Source organism: Ambystoma mexicanum, chromosome 9, assembly GCF_040938575.1.
Source record: "Ambystoma mexicanum isolate Mex_15411 chromosome 9, UKY_AmexF1_1, whole genome shotgun sequence".
NCBI classification, from domain to species: Eukaryota; Metazoa; Chordata; class Amphibia; order Caudata; family Ambystomatidae; genus Ambystoma; species Ambystoma mexicanum.
The window spans coordinates 1210837355-1210861804 of NC_090931.1; the positions used below are offsets into that span (position 1 = coordinate 1210837355).

A 24450-nucleotide genomic window follows, 5' to 3' on the forward strand; every position below is an offset into this window, starting at 1 on the left:
CAGTGTCTGACTCCCCAATAGATAATCAGCCCCTCCTTAATGAACTGCTCTTTCGGGCAGCTAACCACTTCCACATAGACACACAAGGTGTCCAGGAAGAAAGGGACTTTGCGGAAGAACTAATAGGGGAAAGGAAACCAGTAGCCCAAACCATTCCCATCCTGAAATCTGTTCAACGCAGAATAGCACCATCCCTTGTCAACCCAAACCTGACAAGACCTGTAAATCCGAGAGTGGAGAAGCTGTTTAAAGCAGCCCAGTCGGACCCCCTATATATTAGAGGTCAACTTAAGCCAGACTCTCTAGTAGTAACCAACACCCGCAAAAGAGCTGGTACACCATTATCTTCCTCTGAGGCTCCCCCCGACAAAGAAAGTAAAAAACTTTATGGTTTTGGCAGGAAAGTAGCTTCCACGGCAGCCTACCAAGCCAGAATCGCGAATTCCACCACACTGTTGGCTAGCTACAACTGTCACCAGTGGGAAGAAGTGGCAGCACTAATAGACTCTGCTCCCGAACCCCTTAAAAGCCAGCTAGCTCGCATTTGTGCGGAAGGAAGGAACGTGTCAGGCTGCACTGTAAAAGCAACTCTGGACGCCGCTGACAATGCGGGTAGACTTATAGCAGAGGGGACTGTCATCAAAAGGCATGCTTGGTTGAGGCAGTCGGGATTCAAAGCAGAAACACAAGCTGCGCTCTTAGACAAACCAGTGGAAAGTGATCTCCTGTTTGGGAAGGCAGTCGAGGACGCTCTAAAAAACGCTAAGGAAGAATTCGACACCCTCAAATCCCTTGGCCAGTTAACTACCAAACCACCTAACCAAAGAGGGAATGGCAATTTTCGTCGCCCCCGCGGCCAAAATTCCAATAGAGGAAATAGCTACTCCCACACCCAGGGTACACAGTGGAACACCAGCTCACAACAGTCTACCCAGGCGTATGGTAGGGGTAGTAAAAGAGGACGGGGTAGAGGCAGAGGCAGCCCCAGTAAAGGAGGAGGCACGCCTCCACCAAAGCAGTGACGCTCAGTTCAGGGTCCCTTCCCATGCAACCCCAGTAGGGGGACGAATATCAAGTTTCACCCAGGCATGGGAAGGGATAACATCCGACAGATGGGTGCTGTCAACAGTATCCAATGGGTACTGCATAGAACTACTGCAACGTCCCCTAAACCATCCTCCAAGACAAAAAGTCCACTCTTTACAACATCAGAAGATCCTCCTCGAGGAGATCGCCATTCTGCTAGAAAAGGACGCGATAGAACTCGTCCCGGGACACCAGGTAAACAAGGGTATCTATTCAACTTACTTCCTTGTGCCAAAGAAAGATTTAACAATGCGCCCAGTTTTAGACTTACGGCCTGCCAACAAGTATGTCAAGCCCCAAAAATTCCGTATGACCACACTACAAGAGGTAATCCCACTCCTAAAAAAGGGGGATTACATGGCAACCTTGGATATGAAAGATGCCTATTTTCATATTTCCATGCTCCCAGCGCACAGAAAATACTTGCGCTTCAAGGTGGACAGTCGCCACTACCAATTCAAGGTACTGCCCTTCGGGATAGCTTCTGCACCAAGGGTATTCACCAAGGTACTGGCGGTGGCAGCTGCACACCTACGCAGGGAGGCAATCCCAGTGTACCCTTATCTGGACGACTGGCTCATAACGGGGGAAACCCCAGGAATCTGCAGGTCAAACATTCAAAGGACCATCGACCTCCTCCACGAATTAGGCTTCTCCATCAACGAGAAAAAGTCAAGTCTGGTGCCAAGCACCTCAAAACAGTTTCTAGGAGCTATCCTAGATACTCAGAAAGGATTGACCTTCCCTTCGGAAGAAAGAATTCGGAACATACTTCTGCAAATTCCGCATTATCAGTCAGGTCAACAGATAACAGTACGCAAAGCTATGCGGTTACTCGGCATGATGGCGTCATGCATTTACCTGGTCCCCCACGCGCGTCTGCGCATGCGTCCCATGCAGGAATGGTTGGCGAAACAGTGGTCTCAGGCAAGTGGTCAGTGGGACGATCTAGTGGTCGTTTCGCCAACACTCGTACAGAACCTACACTGGTGGACAAGAGAGAATCTCGCAAAGGGGAAACCCTTTTACGATCCCGAAGTACAGGCAGTGGTGACTACAGATGCATGCCTGACGGGGTGGGGAGCTCACCATCTCCACCACACAGCTCAGGGTCTCTGGTCTCACTCAGTAGCCAAGAACCACATCAATCTGCTAGAGCTTCTGGCAGTATTCCGAGCGCTGCAAGCGTTCGAGCCCCATCTACTAAACTTGTCGGTGCAGATCAGGACGGACAGCACGACAGCCATGTTCTATCTGAACAAGCAAGGAGGGACTCGTTCGCCAAATCTATCCAAGCTTGCCCAGAAAATATGGATATGGGCACTCAAACGGAACATCTTCCTGTCATCGCAACATGTTCCAGGGGAGCTCAATTCCCTAGCGGATGCTCTAAGCAGAGACTCCCTCCCAGAAGAACACGAGTGGGTCCTTCACAAAGACGTAGTAGAAGATCTCTTCTCTCAGTGGGGTTTCCCCACTATAGACCTATTCGCCACAAGCGAAAACAAACAATGCCCAGGATTTGCATCCAGGTTCCCACAACCGGACTCCCAGGGGAATGCCCTGTGGATAAACTGGTCAGGGATGTTTGCGTACGCTTTCCCACCAACTCCCCTCATCAGGAAGGTGGTGTACAAGATGAACAAGGAATCGATGACGCTCATCCTAGTTGCTCCCATGTGGGCGAGACAACCATGGTTTCCACACCTACGCAGGATGGCGGTATGCGAGCCCATCAGACTCCCAGCCTGGTACAACCTTCTGTCCCAGCAACAAGGTCAAACAGTGCATCAGGAACCCAACTCTATGAACCTAGCAGCATGGCTCCTGAAGTCATAGAGTTTGGACATCTCAAATTACCACAGAGGTGTATGGACATTCTAAAAGAGTCTAGGAAACCAAATACAAGGCACTGTTACTTTGACAAGTGGAAAAGATTCGTTATCTGGTGCCAGAGTAAACAAATCAACCCGGTTGATTGCACTCCTTCCAACGTTGTAACATACATGCTCCACCTGCTGGATGCAGGGTTGGTTTTTAACTCTCTGAAAGTACACCTGGCAGCCCTCTCAGCCTACACCACATCCCATAACAAGGTTTCGTGGTGGAAAGTACCAGTAGTTAAAGCCTTCATGGAAGGAGTAAAGAGACTTCACCCTCCTATCTCGAACCCACCGCCAGGATGGGATCTCAATGTGGTGCTATCTAAACTCATGGGGCCCCCCTTCGAACCCATGCATAAAAGTAGCCTCAAACACCTGACTTATAAAACGGCCTTCTTAGTAGCCATTACCTCCATAAGAAGGGTCAGTGAAATTCAGGCTCTGTCAGTGCAAGATCCTTTCTTTACTATCCACAAGGACAAACTGGTTTTACGCACACACCCTAGATTCTCACCAAAATTCATATCCAAGTTCCATGTAAACCAGTCCATCGAGCTTCCGGCTTTCTTCCAAAACCCACAGAGCTCAGCTGAGGTGAAACTACACACCCTAGATGTGCGTAGGGCGGTCTTATACTATGTAAATAAAACCAGACCGCTAAGGAAAACAGATCAACTGTTTGTCTCCGTAGCTACAGGCAGAGAGGGGGATCGCGTCTCTAAGGGCGCTATCTCAAAGTGGATTATCAACTGTATACAGCTGTGTTACTCTCTTTCTGAAAAAACTCTGCCTTTTACGCCAAGGGCCCACTCTACCAGAGGCATTGGGGCCACTCTGGCTTTCATTGCAAATGTTCCCCTTGACACCATTTGCAAAGCAGCTACTTGGAGCTCTATTCACACTTTTACTCAGCATTACTGCATTGACACTCATTCCAAGGCAGATACACAAGTGGGACAAGCGGTTCTAAGACACCTGTTTGCTCATGACCCTTCTCACATCCCACCTCCTTCTTCTGGTACTGCTCGCTAATCTATGCACAGCATGTGATCTAAGCAGATTCCACAAGCCTCAGAAGGGATACATTACTCACCGTAATCGTATTTCTGATGCTTGTATCTGCTTAGATTCACATGCGACCCACCCTTCCTCCCCTCCGAGAGAAGGCGCATGGTTGCTTGTAGTCTTACCTTTCTGTCTATCTGCTTGGACTATCTGTACTCACGCTACTCCTCATGCTACCTCATGTCAGGAAAAACACAATCTGGGGATCCTAGACGCGTGAGGGATCATGGGTACAGGGGACGTCACACTAGGGATAGTATTACTGGCACGCCCTGTGTCGACGCCCATTTTTCGACTTCGAAAAACAAACTGTAATACTCCGCAGCTTCCACTAGATGTCGGCCTATGCACAGCATGTGAATCTAAGCAGATACAAGCATCAGAAATACGATTACGGTGAGTAATGTATCCCATATATATATATATATATAATTTTTTTTTTTTTTTTGAGGCTTGTGGAATCTGCTTAGATCACATGCTGTACACATATGGCGTTCATATGATATGGCATTTATAACTCGCCTAATATAAGGCGCGACGAGGCAAGGGGGGGGGGGCAGAGGGAAGACAGACAACGATCCTACTAGGCCAGGTGTCATTCAGATCGATCTGAAAAGTGAAATCTGAAAGTTCGGCAGCATGATGCGTTTCGCGACTAGCACGTCACTTGGTCACATGAGCTGCTTGTTAACTTGCTGTGTATATATAGGCGGAGTAGCACTTGTAGGACGTCTATGAACATAATACATAGACTAATACATTAATGGTAACGCTGTCGGCCATATTGGAATTCTTATATTCTACTAGTGCAAACACTGAATGTGATCGTGTAATGCTAGTGCCACACATGCCACAGACCATGCGAAACCCACCTTCTCCGAGCATAGTGTGAAATCAAAATGCAATAAGATGAAAATAAGGTGCCTCATATGGTCCCAGCAGGTTCGCAGCCCAAATGTATTCCAGGGCGCATCCTACAGTGGGACTGCTGCACAGTGCATGCACAAATGTTGACCAATAAAAGTGCATAATGTGGCGCAATCATTTAATGATTAATAAAATGCTAAGTGCAAAGCCATAAGTGCCTGAAAGCGTCGCTGCATCCTCGTCCATTACTGTGATCATTGTGTGTGTATTAATTTTTAAATGTACTCTTTTGGTTTAAGATACAACTCAAAACAAGGCCAAAGGCACAGTACAGTCTCAAAATAAGCATTTACCACAGAGGCCATTATACACACTGTCTGTGTTCACCCAGGCCACCCCTAAACCCCAACCCCCCCCACCCCCCCCGCTCCGGTTTAGATCTTCTCTCTGGGGCTCAGATAAATTTCAAAAAAACCTAATGTTATTTCATCTCGGTTTATGGTGCAACCTCCCAATCCCTGGTCACCCTCCCTCCGTTCACTCAATCCACCTCCCATCCTCTTATCATTTGGAGGACCTTCAGCACCTCCAGCACATATCACTCCACTTTCAAGCGCCCCTTCCCCAACTGCCTCATCCACCGCTGGCATGCACCTAGCCCAGAACTCGCCCCATTCTGCTTCAAAACTCTCCACCCCACCATGGATAGTGTGAAATGCCTGAGGGTATCTCACATAACGAACCTCGAAAAACCTATATTCAGGTGGCCAAAGAAGGGCTGATCAGATCCCAACTCTAGGGGTGAAAGAACGGGAAAGGCTCACCGGAATGGGGGAACCCAAGGTTGTACTGAGGGGAAAAACCCAAGGGAGACGTGGTATTTACTTGAGGGAAAAGAGGGGGATGAAATCCCTGAGACTTTTGTAGGATCCATTCCAGATCCCAGTTTTCCTGTTCCCTATCCAAATACTCCTAATCATTATTCTTCCCGTCCCTCTGATTATTTCCCGCACTCCCAACCTGCTCAGATAAAATACTATAGTTCCCGCAATCCCCCTTGTTTATTTTACGATCCCAGCTCATCTTGTTTGCCCCGCAATCCCTACCAATCCTGTCCCTCTGTCACTTTCCAAATCCCCAGTCGAAAATGACCACCAAGTACAGTTCCCACAAACCCTCCAAAACCCACCCTTCTGAAATCACCTACCACCTCAGAACAAAGACTAGAATTGCCTAGAACACCTCCTCCCCATCCCGTTGACACCCCAACCCCTCCCTGTTCCAACACGAACACTGTTTTACCTCATGAAAGACCACAGAATTGTAATAAAGCTGTTTACCTGACATGTCCCCACACAAGCCTCAGGTGGAGTCAGGCAATTGACTTAAATTATACACACCTGATGGCCCTGCCTTTTCCCCACCGGGATAAAAGGTGGAGAACGAAAGCACAAGGGAGGGAACGGTAGACCGCACAACGTGAAGGCCAACTCAGCACGGCAGTTCAAGAGGAGGCAAAAGACGGCGAATACAGAGAGGGTGACCTTTTCCTTTCCAGCCCTGTGAAAACCTCTGCATATGGAAAGCTAAGACTGCGAACAAAGGCCCGCGTGTGTTGCAGCAGAGTCTGAGGTACGCAACCCTCTTTTGCTGATAACCAAGCTAGGGAGAGACGCTTGTCTCAGTGGTACCAACCTTGACTCCAAAGCTAAGCGGTTCGTTACGGCCAGTGAGTCGAGGTGAGTGTCGATACGAAACCAAACTGTGTTGAGCGAAAAGTATCCAAAGGCCAATTTGAACTTTTAAAGATATGATTGAGAAACAAGGGGGAAAACCACCAACAGAGGAGGCCGGAACCACGTGGGTGCTCAAGCATGAAACTCTGGGCGATTACCCGATGATGGTGATAGAAAGACTACCATAACCAGAAGGCCTTAGGAAGAGAGGAAGATGGGTCAAAGTGGTCATGCAGGGATCTTGACAAATCCTCTGTACCATTGAGAGTCTTTGACCGGCAGATGATTGAGAAAGCAAAGCGAAGAGAGTCCCACATGGTGAAAATTAGTATATCGGAAAAGTCGGTGAGAGTGAACCCGGCAGAGGAAAACCAACAAGAGGCAAACCCCAAAAACCTGTTTAAAAAGACATTAAAGATTTCTGAAAGCAAGAAGTATTGCAAGACAAGGGAAGTGTCCCCCTTGTCATTTGGGATCCGAGCCCGGCCAGGGGAGATTCAGGGGTGGAAAGCCATCACCCAATGTTCACTGAGAAGGGAACTGTCTTATGAATTTGTTGAATATAATTTCTGAGGGGTCTGCACCCAGAACAGGGTGACCCAAAGGTGAAGCCATCACCTAAAGTGTTTGTAGAACCGAACTTTTGTGTTTGTTTGTTGAGAACATCAGGCCTCTAAGGCGAGAGCCTTATTGAAAAGAGACTTCACCATCGAAGAACCTGATAGCTGATACGTAACTGTTAGCTCGTGTTGGGAAGGCTCAAGCGTGTGCTGTGCTCCAAGTCCCTCCTTGTCCCGTGCAAAAAACGTGGGGAAGGGAGACCACGAGGCAATCACATCCTGACTTCTTATTTTTGAACACTTCTTTATTTTGATACCCTATCCCACACTCTTTCTATAATTTGTTGTAAGGTATTGCCAATAGGTCTTTCTTAGTATGGGCCCTTTTATTTTAACACAACGCCACTAGGACTGCCTTATTTTTCATTTGATTGTCAACTCTTGCTGTCATCTTAGATTTGGGTTTAGTTTAGGCATTTTTCCACCCTGCATTTATAGTTCAATAAACACCCTGGACCTTTGATCACTTGTGTCGGTCTTTACTGTTGTCACCATGAGTTCCTTACATTAGCCGCAGTGATTCGTTCCATTACACAGATGTTCTTAGCAGTGTTAACCCATTCCCTTTTTCCAGGGAGAAGCACCCTCTTCAAATGCGTTGCCAAACACGCCATGCCTGCCAATAACAGACAATGCACCAGATGTGAAAGACTGTTGTACTCCCCTGTCACTACCTTCCAAACCAAATAATACCAGCAGTGGAGTCATATCCCGAGGGACCCCATCCAGCTCTTTAATCCATCCTAGCTCTTAATCCCAAAAGAACAGCACTTTCTCACAGCCCCACCACATGTGCCAATAGTCTGCCCGCACTCCAGTCATGCCAGCACAGTGGGCTAACCGCTGGATACATTTTTGATAGTCGTACCGGGTCATATTGCCACCGATGCAGTAGCTTAATCGTGTGAAACTTGTACTGACAAGCGATCGACACCTTGAAAGGCTTGCTGCACATTTTATGCCATAAAGGCACTTCCATGCCCAAATCAGCCCTTTCATCTCCGTTCTGAATCTACGAGTCACTCCATTGGTGTGATGATCCTCTGTATTCTTACCCTCAAGACCTCTGCCGTAATCACTCCCTTCAACTGCAAATAAGAAAAAGCTGAAGATTTTCCTATAGCCAACGCCGCTTCCAGGTCCACTATGGGGATAAACTGACAGTTTCTCCATAGCTGGCCAATCCTTGCTAAACTAGCTCTGAAACCTTTCCGGGTTCAGGATATTATCCCTCGCACCCAGTGCCCATAGGTGGCTCAGTGGGGAGGGCCATGTTGTTACACACTTCATCTCTGGGCCTTGCCGCCTGATGTTCCAAATGACCCCTAGAATAGGATGTTCTCTAATCCATCTTGCAATCTGTTCCCTTAGCACCCACAGCCATTCTGCCACTGTTGCTGGCCTAAGGGGAAAGTTATCCAGTTCTACCCACTGATATTCTCTTTGCTCCCTTAGATGGGAAATACAAATTAAAAGTTGGGCGACCTTGTAGTACAAGTACAGATTCGGGAAACAGACACCTTCTTTGGGAGCACAAGGACCTCCTACGCAACTCTAGTATTTTTTCCCCCTGAAAACCACGGAAGACACCCCTTTGTCTCACGAAAGAGTGATTTGGGGAACTGAATCTGTGTCCTCTGAAACGAGTATAGAATCTTCAGGAGAAAAATCATTTTTACGGCAGTCGCCTAAGCCAAGAGATGGTTCACTTAATCCACTTCTCTAGGTCCTCAAACAACCTCGAAATAAGGAGAGGGAAATTGGCCTTGTGAAGAACCTGCATGTCCCTTGTGACATTAATTCTGAAATATCACAACTTCTCCACACTGATCATCATCCCCAGGAGGTTGTCTCTGCAGGCATAGGACGATTTTACCGAAAACAGTCCCCTCCCACATTTGACCCAATGGAAATAGGATTGACTTCCCCTTATTAATTTTAAACCCTGATAGCCTTCTGTATTCAATCAGTTCTACCACTGCTGGAACTGCGGTTACAGGGTTCCGTATGTACAACAACATTTCGTCCGCGTATGAACGCAGTTGATATTCCACCCTGCCCACAGCTATTCCTGCCACTCCCTGGCCATCCCTCAACTTCTAGGATAAGGGCTTCAAGGAGAGAGTGAATACAATTGGTGACAGGCGGCAACCCTGCCTCGTCCCCCACCACAGTCCAAACCAATGGAAAATGCCCCCATTTGTGGCCACACGCCCTCAGGCCCGAGCATATTGCCATGATTCCCTGTAAGAATTTGTCCCCAAAACCAAACTTCAGAAAGACTGCCCTAAGAAAGCCCCACTTGACTATGTCGAAGGCTTGTTCTGCATCCATTGACAGGAGAGTGCGGTTCCCTGCCCCATCTCGATCACCATTTATCAAATGCAAGGATTTCTTCATTGTGTACGATCCTTGCCATCCTCTAATAAAGCCCACCTCATCCGGGTGGACCAGCCGCGGCATATACACCTCTAATCTGGAGGCCAGGACTCTGGTAAAAATCTATACATAGACATTGAGGAGCAAAATCGGGCAGTACGAACCACAAACCTGCGGGTCTCTACCCTCTTTAGGTCTGACAGAAATAAGTGCCCGGACAAACGACTTGGGCGCCTGGCTGGTCTCCAGGATGTTGTTAGACAATTCAACCAGGAACGGGAGTGGCGCACTCGCAAACAATTTATAAAAACCCAAAGGGAATCCATCTTCACCAGGCGCTTTACCCAACTGCAGCTGTCCAATCGCACCCAGAATCTCCTCCCCAGTGATGGGCGCATTCAACCCCCTAGCCTCCTCAGGGGTTAGTGTTGGTAATGGGACCTCCTTCAAATAACCTTAGATTCCCTCCACATCTGGGTGTCCCCCCTCCTTTATATAAACGTTCATAAAAGGTGGCAAAGGTCTCCAGAATCCCTTCAGATGTCACTTTTAACACGTCGCTCTTGCGCTGCACTTCCGATATTCACCCATCAGCCCGCTGCCCTCAGGCGTGCCGCCAGCAGTGCGTCAGCCTTGTCCCTCTTTTTCATAATATTTCTGCTTCAGAAACTGGATCTTATGGACTATCCTGCCTTCCTCCACCACCCTCAATGTTTCCCTCTTTCCCCTGACCTCGTCTATCCATTCTCCCACCCCTCCCTCTGATACCTGAATCTGCCTATCCAATGCCGCAATCTCCATACACAATCTATTTTCCAACAGAGTCCTCTTTCTCTTTTTCCGCGCCCCCTCTCTGATCAATAGACTCCTTCAGGTTGTCTTGGCAGCATCCCACACCATACCCCCTTCTGCCTCCCCCGTATTAAGAAGAAAACTTTCCCTAATCACCTCCTCAAACTCCTCCCTAAACACCAGGTCCGTCCAGAGGGATTCATTACATCTCCACATTGAGTTCCGGGGACTTAACCCGAGCCATAAGTCCACAGAAACCAATCGGGAGAATCTGCGATCCCTGTAACACCGCCCACAAATCTCTTGAGATACAAGCATAATCAATACAGGTAAAGATCCCATGAGGTGGTGAGTGTAAGGTAAAGCCACTCTTCTGATGGTGGAAGAAACACTGTGCCCCGCAGCCCATGTAGCTCTAGACTCGCCAGAAGGCCCTTGCCCCAGAGGTCTCGTGTCCCACTGGTCCCATGGCTCGTCTATCCATACTGAAATCTGCCCACATATTGAAGTCCCCTCCCACAGTGAGATGTCCCACTCACTCGCGCAGCCCCTTTGCCAATATCATCTGCAATAATTTCATCTGGCCCCGATAGGGGCATACACTGTCGCAAAGGTGAACCGTACTCCCTTTATCAGACCAGAAACCAACAGGGCCCTTCCAGCCGCGCTTTTCCTCACCTTCAGAACCTCCATCTGCAACTGCTTGTGGAAAATGATGCCCACCCCCCTTTTGTGGAATCTCCTGATCCTCAATATTGGTGTCCAAGAAGACAACAGAGATCGTCCTCTCTTCGCCCCAAAGGAACCTAGTCTCTTGCAGGAAGAGAATGTCTAGCCCTATCCTCCAGAACCCTCTAGCAACCAGAGATCTTTTAGTTGGAGAATTGAATCCTTTCACATTTAATGTGCAGATCCGCAGGCGGTCCTCCCTTGCCCTCTCCTTCACATCCGCCATTGCCATATCGCCACTACCTCCAAGTGATCACCCCCCCCCACTCTGAGAAAATGTACTTGAGTCATATGACATTTCATCAACCAATACCCTTTACCAGGGCCCCATAAACCCCTCATATCCCGTATGAGCCCATTCCCACCCCCTCCCTTCTGCGGTGCCCGGTTCCTACCAGTTGGCATCACTGGTTGGGTACTGGACCACCAGTGTAGGACCTGGTTAGCAGGGGCTGCCTCCGCTTGCTCCTCTAATGCCAGAGCCCCCCAGTTCCCACCCTTAAAGCTCCTAAACACCCTCCACTTTTCCCCTACTTCAACATTTAGTTCAACCATTACCCCAAACCCAAATTCGAGACCCTTCCCCTGCCAGGTGTCATCAAAATCCATATAACTGGTGAGAATAAAACAGAGTGCGTTATCAAACTATAAAGGACCACACAAACAAATGATTCTCAGGCATCTGCAACAGGCCAAGCATTTAGGTTCCTGAATTTCCTCGGCCCCGGCACACAACGCCTGTTGGGCCCCATTATGCGCCACTGTCTATCTTCAGGTCCTTTCACTACATTCCCGGGTGCCGCTTCGGTCCCTCCAGTCGGTTCTCGTCACCTTATTAATTCAATCTTCAGTGACCAGCTTGTAACTGTAGCCCTCCACTTCGAAGGAGATGGAGAAGGGGAACCCCATCTATATCGCACGCCCTTCTCATTTAGCCATTTCGTTAAAGGGGAGCACAGGTGCCTCTTATCCAGAGTCAGAGTAGACTGAAAGACAGTGATTTTGGTATTGCCCAGCATCACGGGACCTGTTGGCCTCGCCTTTTCCAGTATCTTCATCTTGTCCGGGTAGTTGTGAAAACAGGTGAGGACAGACCTTGGGCCCCTACTTATCCTCCCAGCCCCCCTCACCTTGTGCACCATATCAATTTGTAGCTCATAGATAGTGTCGTCTCCAAACGGATGTTTCGCCACCCCGTGTATGGCCCTTCGCAAGTCTCTTTTTTTTTTTTTGTCTCACCTTCCTTCTCCGGTATTCCGAAAACTCTCAAATTATTCCTCCTTTCTCGATTCTCGAAATCGTCCATCTTTAGGGTGATTTCCACTTCCCTTCTCACCAACTCCGCCATTTGCATGTCCATCTGAGTTTCCAATGTGTCCAAGGACGACTGGTTATTCTCCATTTCTTGCAATCTCTGGTCCATCTTGTCGATTCTGGTATTAATTGTATCCACTTTGCCTCCAATGTCTGCTCTCATTCCCCTTATCTCCTCCAGTAGCAAAGTAATGTCCCTTTTCGTCAACACCAGGTCTTCTCCCCTTCTGACATGTTCGAAAATATAGCTCCTCTCTCAGGCTCTTGTCTTCATAAATATTCAAATCGCCCTAACCTTGCCTTGCAGTCCATATAGTATGGGGTGGTGACAGTCGCTTCCCCCTCTCGGGCCCTCGCAAGTTCTCTGGGTTTCCTGCTATCTTTCTTCCAGTGTATCCCTCAAGACCTCTCCCCTCTGTCACACGAGGGAACACCTCCCCGCTGCCTACCACCCAGGCCTAGAATGTCCACCACAAAACACCTCATTGGTTGATCGTCCTTTTAGCACCTCCCAAGCCCTCAGGGGCCCTTTCTGTGAGACTAGCTCCCAGTCAGGAGCTCTTCCCAGTGATCGTTACTACAATGGAAACCTCTGGGTCTGCCATGGTGCGTCAGGTCCTTCCCCATCTGCCACCGTCAAGAATATCCTGTCTTTTTTCGGGATTCTCCCAGGGTTCAGCCTCCTGCCACTCACCACTTAGCCCACCGCTCAAAATATATCAGGCCCTGCCCCTCATGAGGACGGGTTTGTTGCTCTTCTGTCTGTGTCCCCACCCCGGGCTGTACCCCTGCTGCGCAGGGTATCCTGATGCAACCCCTGATTGACAGGGCTCTGTATGCCCCACTGTTCTAGGAGGGTTTCACTTGCAACCAACGTGGGCACCCACACCTTAGGCCTCCCAGTCTTTACTCCAGGCTCTATTTTTCCCCCCTTTGTTGGCGCAGTGAGGCGGGCACACACACCTGGCCCCGGTCCCACACCTCAGCAGTGGTTCCCCAGGGCGAGGATCCTGTACCAGTATCCAGGCCCGGAAGATTCACGCCACAGCTCTTTTCCTTCACAGGCCCTCAGTCTCAACCTGTCTCAACAGCACTCACAGGGGTATTGGGTTCCTTGGCTCCACACCTCCAGTAGTCGGTGCTCATATTCTGCGCTCCAGTTCCCCGAGCCACCCAGGTGCACCACTCTAGACCCAGACCACCTCCACCAAGCAATTTGGGCTGAGCCGAGGGGGAGATTAGTTTCAACTATAAGGCCCGGTGTTCAGCTGCACCATTCTTCACCTCTGTGAGCAGTGCGAAGGTCTGGGTCACTTACCTCCTTCACCGGAGTACTGGAATCAAGCGCCAGGAACCCAATATCCTGGATCCCGCAATACTGGGATCTACACGCCGCTCCTGCCTCGATCTGTGAGCCCTGGGCATCTCCTGCAGCCTGTTTTCCTTTCTCTGTTACAGAGCTCTGCGTCAGCAAAAGCACATTCACTTTCCCGCAGCTGGCACTGCCTCACATATCTCGTCTGTCCGCGGGTCAATCCTTCCCAATTTTCATCGACCTGTGCCCCAGGATATCAGCTGTCCGCTGGTATGGAAAATATCCACTGTGGGGGCGGGGGTGAGAGAAGGGGCGAACATGGGAGGGAGGGGGGTGGTTTGCAAAAGTGGGGGCTCTGTTCACCACCCGCTGTCCCGGGAGTCGAGTCCCCTGGTGGCATCTTTTTTATCTATTTTTAAATGTTTGTGGATATTATATTGGTTTACATAAACCATGACAAATCGAGCACAAATGCAAATAAAATGATTCTTCCTAAAATAATATCCCAGATGCGAGCGCATTGCCATTAACTATACAAACTCCTGGTGGCAATGATACAGTTAACATTCTTCCAAAATTGTTGTCCTGTTTGATCGCCTTTTACCTTCTGTCTCCAATTTGTAAGTATGTGTATCTTTTTTTTTCTTGAAAGATTGGTCTCATAAGAACATGAGTACAACTTGGAGAGTTTCTTTTCAGCAATGTTGAACATAAATGTGTAAGAATGTATTATATTTTAAAGGTTTGGAATAAACCGTATACATTTTTTTTAAAGTATGTGTATCTTAACCCCACTTTGAATAAGAAGCAGTTACTGTTTTATACAATCAATTCACCAGGATGAGGATGTTCTGCACTGTGCAAAGGTTCTTTGTGCGCATCTACAAATGGAGTTTGGAAAAGTGGTTCCAGGATGACATCAACAGCGATTGCAATTCAGATTTTGCAAACAGGAGCTAAAAGCAGCTCCTGGGTGCAATGCTTCATCCAGGAGGCAGGTGCCTAATCCTTAGGATACTGTCACTCTAACTTCTAAATGAGATACAAACTTGAGGTTTTTCTTCAATATATTTAATTTCATCCATTATGCGTTAAATGCCTTCTAGATGTCCCCTTTATGCACATTCCCAAGCATACAGCCTGACTTTGACATACATATGTGTGTATGGCACCGCTCAGCTTGGAGAGCTAAAGGTAGCTCCTGGTTGCTGTTTGCGTCAAGATAACCATTATCTCTCCGGCTGCAAGCAGGAGCCCAAATGGCTCTTCCTAGCAATTTCGAAGCCTTCATCAAGGAGAAGAACATTATGAAAATGTTATTTTGAACTCAAAAGACTTTGCACCTAATGAAATTAAAATCAAGCAGCCGTAAAGCAAGTGTACATTGTTTGAAAGTAGCCAGTTCCTTTTTGCATATGCAAGTAAATGAATCTGAAAATTATAACCGTACTGGAAAAAGCAGTGTTACAGTAATGCAATTTAACCTTGTAGGTATGTGGCATCATGGTAACAGCAGGACATTTTCCCAATTATATAATACTTCTAAGGAATGTAACAAACTACCCCATGCAAGGAGAATAAACGTATAGGAAAGACTCTGAAACGGTTCCATGTCTTAAAATCGTAGCAAAAATGGGCGTGAATACAAAATATCGTGGCAAAAATGCTGTGGTTTTGCCGCCACAATCATGTAAAGGATGCGGGGACACCCCCGCAACCCCGGACCCATTATACCATTTAAGCGAAGCGGGGGACACCCCCGCTCCCCTTAAATGGTGTAACTGGGTACACCTTTAACGGGTCAAACCATGGCATTTTTGCCGCGATTGTATTACCGGATACCCTCTGAAACAGGAATATGAGACAGGTTTTATGCTCTACTTGTTTTAACACATCAATGATGACACATGTTCTGGTGTGTTGGTCATGTGCAGAGAAGACCCAACACTGAGAAACCTGGGATCCGATTTCAATAAAAACAAACCTAGATGACTTGAATGGAAGCTGCACACAGTTGGTTCAATGGGAAAGGGAAGGGAAGGGTAGTGTAATATTGAGCACGGTAGAGAAATGGCTGTTCAGAGCAGAACGCAAGTCTTTTGTATATAAATAATGAAAATCATTTGAGCAAAAATGTTGTTTCCTCCTATGCCTACAAGAGCATAAGAGCAAACTTTGCACCACGGAATGGCTGCACTTTTTTTTATTGGTCCCTACACGTCATTTGACTTTGAATATTAGCATAGCATTTTGAAGCCATTTTTTGGGAACTACCCTCAGGTGAGGGCTGTACATCCACTTACCTTAAGGTGGGGGGCAGTGCACACAACCCAAAAAAGGTAAGACAAACGTCTCTGTGGTAGGCTAAGCAGTTGGGCATAACTCCAGGGAAGGGAAGTATGCTGGCACAGTGGTACAGTTAGTCCAAACAATTATCTAAAGAAAACGCACCTTACTTGGGGAGATTCATCATTTGTATGCTTCATATCCTATCCCAGTGAGACCTCCAGCACTTTTTGTTGGAATTCTGGACCCTTTTCATTAAATCCTAAATGAGGGGAGCCTTTTCCCACTCATTCATTCTTTTAAGCTCTGTATTTTGGAGTTCTGTACTTTGTGTTCTACCTGTACTATGGAGGCTGTCTACTCCATAGCTCTTAAAAGCATCTGTATTCTTCTAATGCAGCACACATCCCCTAATGGGCAGTGTTGCTGGGGATCCTCTGGGTCCTCCTTTAGGATTCTTTTTTAATATCTCCATGTAACTACAGTTCTTATGGATAGAGAGATGCCTAGTATCTACCTTAACCAAATCTGACATGCCCATTCTATCATCTGGCAATCCCCACTTCACCTTCAGAGACGTGTCCGAAGCAGAGGTACTAGCCATCCTAAAAAACTTAAAACTCTCTAATTACAAGGGTGGTATTTGCCCAGATAATCTCATCAAAGAGTGCACTGACTTCCTAACAACCTTCCTGACAGCATTCATAAATGCCTCTCTCGCCTCCAGTTTTGTCCCATCATGCCTGAAGGAGGCATGGGTTCACCCCCTCTTAACGAAACCATCCTTAGACCCGGCATCACCTAACAACTACAGACCCATTACCACCGTGCCCTTTCTCTTGAAAATTCTAGACAAGGCTGCATACAATCAGATCCAACACTTCTAGAATCAAGTAATATCCTTGGGAAGAGGCAATCGGGTTTCTACCCTGGTCACAGGACCGAAACAGCCCTTCTGGACCTTAAGAAGCAACTAGGTGAAATAACGGATGAAGGAAAGCCTGCGCTTCTCCTCCTTCTCGACCTGTCACCAGCATTTGACTTGCTGGATCATTCAACACTCTGCAGACAACTCATTACCTCTGCCCACTTCTCCCAGGAAGCTACTGCCTGGGTTACCTCCTTCCTTGAAGGGAGAGCCATGAAGGTATTCTCATAGCAGGCATGCGCTGATCGTACATTGCGGAGTCCCACAGGGCTCATGCACATCTCCTACACTGTACAATCTCTTTACTCTTTAGCTCTTCAACGATCTGGACCATCTCGGCATAGCATACACAAACTATGCCGACGATACCCAAGTGCTCCTTCCTATCACTGTTTCTTATGAAGCAGATGCAGAAGCACTATGTAAAATCTACACCACCATTCAAGCCTGGATCGCAGCCAACGGCTTATGCCTCAATGGCGATAAAACTGAGCTCCTTATAGTTGGCCCTAAGTAAACGCTCAACAAGCTGGACAAACAAATACAATTCCTTCTGCATTGAAAACTCCCAAATTCCAGTCTCGGCAGCAGCCAAAACTCTTGGTGTGTACATTGACGCCACACTCTCAATGACTCGCCATAGTCTGCCCCATTGCGTCCTCATCCGCTCACGACTAAACTAATAAATGCGGTCATACCATACCTATCCATGTCAAACTGCCTCTCCATTGCTACAGCCACTATTGGAGCCAAACTAGATTATTGTAACGTTTTATTTGCCGCCACTTCCTCCAAAAAACCTGAACCGACTCCAAGTGATTCTAAACAATGCGCTTAAGGCTGCCCTCAGCATTCGCAGCCCCAAAAGAGAGCACATTGCCAGCGCCAGACAAAAACCACATTGGCTGCCAGTCAAAGAAAGGATACTCTTCAAGACCTTGTCCTTAACACACACATCCCATCTCCCTCTCAGCTCCCCCCCCCCTTATCTGACAGAAAAAAATCACCAGAGCTACATCAGCCAGACCCATAAGGTAAATTCACTCCAACCAGCTAAAAATCTCCAGCTTCAAAAGGGCCAAAGCAGGAGGGGACTGTTTCACATTTCTTGCTTCCAAGTATTGGAACACCCTCCCCGCTACCCTGCGAAACGAGACATTCTATCTAGCATTCTGCAAAGCGCTCAAAACCGAACTCTTCAACTAACTCACCTAAGAGGGTGTTTTGCGGGGGTAGTGCTGTTCGCTCACTCACACTGCGTCCATGAGGACGGCTCCTGCCCTCGCTAGCTCTTTTATTCTTTTCCTACTGCATGTATCCAGGCACCTCTTGCCGTCCTCTGCCATTTTAGTTGATGTCCTTGTCATTTTAACTCTCATCGGTTTGGCAATAGGTTCAATGTAACCAAGAACCACAGACAGGTGTTCTTGTCTTTCTCTGTGTATCCAAGTAAGCACTGCTGTAACAGCGCCACAATGCCCCAGAGCCGCTTTGTGCGCTTTATACATTCAAATAAATATCTCTCCCAGAACTTCATATACTGGGAGATTGGCACACACCACCTTCAGTGGAGTGCCAACGGGATACCTAGTATCCCTCGTTCTCTCTGCTGATGTGACTTTTTAGTCACATAAATTTAGCTATTTACTTCATAGGTACGTCGTCTGAGTTGTTGAACTGTACCCGGCAGTATCATTTGTATGTATTTATTTGTAAGTGTTAAAAATATGCAACTTGCTTCTTTTGTTTCCCTCGACACAGATAGGATATTGGTGAAAGTGAAGGACTTGACCATGCTCAAGGCAGATGAGGTGGTCTGGGTACGTGCAAGGGTCCACACCAGCAGAGCCAAAGGTGAGTGAGTTGTGAGGACTTGTATTGGCATTGTAATTAAACCCATCTTTTTCATTTGATGTGTGCTGCATTGATGTGCTTTGCTAGATCGTAGGGGTCTGTATTGAGCATATTTCAATGGGCTGCAGCTCATTTTAATAGAGCAGTGTGTATTTGGGTCCCCGACTAGATGGCATCCTTCCGAGTTTGGTTCCTCGAATCCCATTGATGGGGTAATTACAACTATTATTACAGCACTTGGAAGCACGAGCGAGGAATCGCCATAAAGCGCTACATCAATACCTAGTCCGGTTACTGTTATTTTTATTATTATTTAAGATGTTAATGTTGTGCCTGTGTAATGCATGTGCATGAGTAGATCTTTTCATCTGGCCTTGCCCTTTTACCTCTGTTACTTTGGTTATCTGCATTTTTACTGTCTGAAAATTAAAATAATGTGGGCGACTTTTTACTGTTATCGACAAGTTAATCTTTGTATTTCATTCTGTTCCGAATAAAGTGTTTCCAACAAGTCAACCTGTAGCTGTAAATGAAGTTCCGTTGGCACACGTGTTGGTTATAAATGAGTTTTGCCAATTTAAATCTCCATCCCATGTTTGCGTTTAGTTCTGTTATGAAGCCAATCCTTTAGATGTGTATATGAAAAAGTGATTCATTTTCACAATGCAAAAATTTGACGACTAGAACAGAGTTTAGCCCAGGAGACTGAGACTGACCTTCGTATATCTTACGAATTAGTGTGCAGGGGAACGCCCTGAACACACTCAATTCCCAGTCCCCTTTTTTAAATGTATTTTATATTTTTGTGCTGGTTATGACGATGCTTTAACCACTGCAAAGGCACAGTATCAGTAAAGTCGGATAACTACCCATGGCTAGCTGTTGTCTTTGTGCTGTTCCTTTATTAGTTTGTGTTATTATAAGACGGAACTATTGCATTAGAGTACAGATAGGGAGAAATGGAATATGAGGAGGGGGGGACACAGCTTGAGTTTATTTGCCCACCCATGATTTCCCATGGCCATTCCCACCCTGTTCCTGCCCTCCCCCGCCCATAACACTTCCTCATGGGAACTCTGAGCTCGCTTTAATAAAGCCTTCCCATCAAACTTTGCACTTAGTGCCAGGCAATGCTTTTTAAAAGGGTCTTCTGACAGTAAATGCCTTTATTGGAGCTGTAAAAAAACTATAGGGTATTTTCTGCTGATTGGAAGGAGCGTTTCATTTCTCCTACGAACGCTCGTGCTTGCAAGGTCCATCCCTCACAGCTGCACTGCGAGCAGAGCTCTTGCAGCCCATTCTGCTTCCTGGAGGGGGCGGACCCCTTCCTGAACACGTGACACAGCACGTGACTGCCAGCCTGCACAAGTTGCCGGCACAGCCGCCCTTGCGGCGTATTTTCTGCTGATTGGAAGGAGCGTTTCATTTCTCCTACGAACGCTCGTGCTTGCAAGGTCCATCCCTCACAGCTGCACTGCGAGCAGAGCTCTTGCAGCCCATTCTGCTTCCTGGAGGGGGCGGACCCCTTCCTGAACACGTGACACAGCACGTGACTGCCAGCCTGCACAAGTTGCCGGCACAGCCGCCCTTGCGGCGTATTTTCTGCTGATTGGAAGGAGCGTTTCATTTCTCCTACGAACGCTCGTGCTTGCAAGGTCCATCCCTCACAGCTGCACTGCGAGCAGAGCTCTTGCAGCCCATTCTGCTTCCTGGAGGGGGCGGACCCCTTCCTGAACACGTGACACAGCACGTGACTGCCAGCCTGCACAAGTTGCCGGCACAGCCGCCCTTGCGGCGTATTTTCTGCTGATTGGAAGGAGCGTTTCATTTCTCCTACGAACGCTCGTGCTTGCAAGGTCCATCCCTCACAGCTGCACTGCGAGCAGAGCTCTTGCAGCCCATTCTGCTTCCTGGAGGGGGCGGACCCCTTCCTGAACACGTGACACAGCACGTGACTGCCAGCCTGCACAAGTTGCCGGCACAGCCGCCCTTGCGGCGTTAAGCCCTGGAGATTGTAAGGGCTGGAGATACTGTTTTGCTGTTTGACTGTGATCTGTGAGTACACTGTTCTGGGCCTTCCCAAGCCAACCTAATTGAAGTTGTATTCTTATTACGAGGGTTTGGGGTGGAGAGTCGGACTCTGGCAGCTCCACAAGCCGTCGGGCGTTCCCCTCCCAGAAAATGACTATTACGCTGACACAACTCACTTACTAAAAACTTTTATTTAATTGAGTGTGTAACATTGCTTTTTATTTTAATTCGCTCTTAATGCTAGGTTACATATATACTTCATAGGGTTTTTAGACAATGTACTGGTTTTTCAGAGTTTGATTTTCGCTATTTGTGCCATACTCTAACACTTGCATTTTTAAAATTTAAAAATTGTCTAGTATTTTTTGTTGTGTGTCTCTATGTCTAACTTCCCCTGACATCTAGGCTTATTTCCAGTGTATTTCTGGGTACCTTCTCTGGCATAACTCTTATTTTCTTTCTCATTCTGCCTATTGTCAGGCTGAGGTTTTATCTGAATGACACGTAAGGGACTTAGAAGTCAGACTGCTATGGAGGTCTCACCTCCTTTGTCCCCTTCGCCCATTGTCAGTATGCCCTCCATGCCATCTACAGTTATTGTGCCAGAAACCCCCATTTCTATTGCTATGGGGAGTTCTGATGATGCTCCACTTCAGGCCCATTATAACCCTCTCCTTTTAAGGGACATAGCCCAGGCCCAAATTCATTTGAGAGAGAGGTCTGAGGTTTGCAATGCTATGGGTATCACTTTACGTAATACAACTCATAATAACTGTATTTTCAATGGAATACATGACATCTCTATAGATACTCAGGAAGAACGTCTAGCTGCTACTCTTGCCTCCAATCTTTTGGTCGGGGTCAGTTTCTCAAAGACAAAAAGTAACATGGCATATGACAACAACCCTTTGCCTAATATCCCTCTTCCAATGATTGCCTCACTGAATCCTAGTATGCCCATACCCCCAGTCATGGTGGATGAATCAGAAGTTACTGTATTACAACTATTAGAGAAGAAGGACAGTGGGAGCGTTGTTATCTCTCACACTCAACCCTCTTTAGGATCCAAAGTATTACACAGTGATATTAAGCACACATCTTCTTCTCACGTTAACCTTTCTACTAGTGTGGTGGGAACTCCCTTCTCCCCTAATGGGATCTCTTTGCCGTTTAAAACCCCTCTCAACAAGCCCCGTAACTCAATATCAAAAATAAAAATTAATCTAGGTACCCAGGGTAATCCAATCCAGGGGTAAAACATCTCACATTTCTTTGGTAAGAAATCTGTTTCTAGCACTCTGGCTAAATCTCCTCACCCTCTTCCTCCAGTACATACCCCGGCCCACACTAACTTAATTAACGTAGCTAAGAAACTGGATATTGAAGATCTCTCAGTCCAGGATATTGACGATATCAGTATCATGGAATGTGCAGATAAGGCAATTGCTGATAGCCACTTGGACTCCCATCTTAACAAAACAAATAATGTAACACAACAAATTTGTGATGAATCATGGGCAGGTTCCCCTTCAGATCTCACTAACTTTATTGACGAGTATACTGAAAAACAAAACTGGTTAAAAGAAAGAGGTCTTCTTCCGGACTGCAAAACTGATCTGCCCAGTGAGTCTATTCTACATCATACCCTTAAAGATGTTGATGATAGAATTAAACTCTCCCACCCAACTATCTCTGCGTTGAATATGGTTCTGAGTTCCTTTGTGAGTCTCTATGATAACATCTGGTCAGAGGTTACATCCCATTCACGTATACTTTCTGAAATATATTCTAGGCTGGAGGGCCTAGATAGATTTGAAGATTTAGTAAAAATTATAAAAGAAGAAAATCAATTTTTGAACACTCAAGGCCTTGACCCTACCTCTTTCAATCCACCTTTGGCCCCTATACACGATTTTCATCAGGGGCCTACGGGGACCACGGCAACTACTTTAGGGGTGGTCCCCAATGCGGCCCCGGGTCTTCTGGTTCTCCAACCACTAGATCTTGATTCCCGGGGCTCTTCCTCTATGACTCCCCGAGCTGCCTTTGATGGTTTGCGAGAGGCTGACGACCCTACAGATATACTTCCCAGTGTCCCGACTGTATTCTCTATGGAAAGAGGAGAGGACAAAGTACAGGAGGATCTGCCAAGGGTATCCCTCAAACCCTCTATACAAGATCGTTCATGTGCAGGTGGGATTGCAGAGTCGGCCGTCCGTTCTAAAGGTGACCATATCGCATCCTTAGGAGAAAACATGATTATCCTAACTCCAGAGATCGCAGCAATTTCCTCTAAGCCCCCAGAGGAAAATTCCTGTCCAAAAGTCCTCCCCTGTCTAGGAAAGAAAAGGAAAATGAGCCAACAAATGAAGAAAACAAAAAATCAGAAGAATGTCAAAAAGATTACTTCGTATACCAATCAATTTTTCAAAAACCTCTTTATGGCAAACTCTTTAGTCCCTTCAACCACTGTTGCAGTTCCACAGGGGACTGATAACTCTGTTGAACCAATCCCCTCTCCCATCCATGTGACCACTCCAGATACCACCAATGCTCCACCTATTTTACCACCTGCATCTGTTTCAACGGATGCGGTGGGTATGCTGATTAACACCTCTGCTTCTATAGATGAGGGGCCAAGGAGTGTTGGTACTGGTGAAATTGCAGTTTCTAGCATTCGGATAACACCTCTTACCGTACCAGCATCCACTAGTACCAACCCTGTAGCACTGCCAACTGATATTGTTGCAGCGGAGGCTATGGACTCTGCCCCAGAAGCAATTCTCCCTTCTACTTCTCTGGAGTTTATTTCTGGAAAAAGCCTGAATCATCTGGACACTTCTCTAACTACGCCGACTGTTAATATGGTTAACATTGATATGGTTAAACATTTATTTCAGTCACTACTTGTTCCCAAGATCAGCAAGGTGACAGTGTCTAATTCCAACGTAAGCTTGTCACAGGACGAGGTTCCTACTACTCGGCTCTCTCCTTCTGACCCGGCATTCTTGTCTGCTGCTGAGGAGCCCCCTGTTAATATGGACTGCATTAGGAGGGATGGAGATATGACAGATCGATCAGACAATGTCTTATCGACTCTCCCCCCTTTTAACCATGCTTCTCTTAGCATCTCAAATATGCGCATGTCTGCGGCTCAAGAAGCGGTCCCCTCTGGGTTTGACTTTGCCCATAATAAGAACGTTTCTAAATCTTGGGAAAGATTTCCACTGGGGCCGAATGTCAACCATAATAGGACTATACTAAGAGGGGCGAGGGGTTGTGATCTGGCGGCTGACCCCCTTGGTCACTTTACCAAAAAAATTACTGAGTCCTTACCTGTCTCTGCAACAACAAAAGTTTCTGGTGAAGTTATACAGCTTTCCAGTCTTTGGGGCGAAGATATGCCAATCTGTTTAAATCGTGGTAACATACTTAAAATCTTTCACCAACTTCCTTCGCTTTCGCTTATCTCTAGCTATGACATAGATTGCATTTTATTCCCTTTCCATGATCGGGTAGATGTTAGTAATATTATTCTTAGATCGAAGGTAGTTTTAAACTTGAT

General features: G+C 47.0%; 1 protein-coding gene across 1 annotated transcript in view; it reads left to right on the forward strand.

The window, feature by feature from the left end:
• DARS1 (aspartyl-tRNA synthetase 1) overlaps positions 1-24450 on the forward strand; it is a 985274-nt gene that overhangs the window by 216168 nt on the left and 744656 nt on the right. Inside the window, exon 5 of the mRNA XM_069616538.1 lies at positions 18762-18854. Within this exon, the coding sequence (XP_069472639.1) occupies positions 18762-18854 (93 nt within the window). The remainder of the gene's footprint in view (positions 1-18761; positions 18855-24450) is intronic.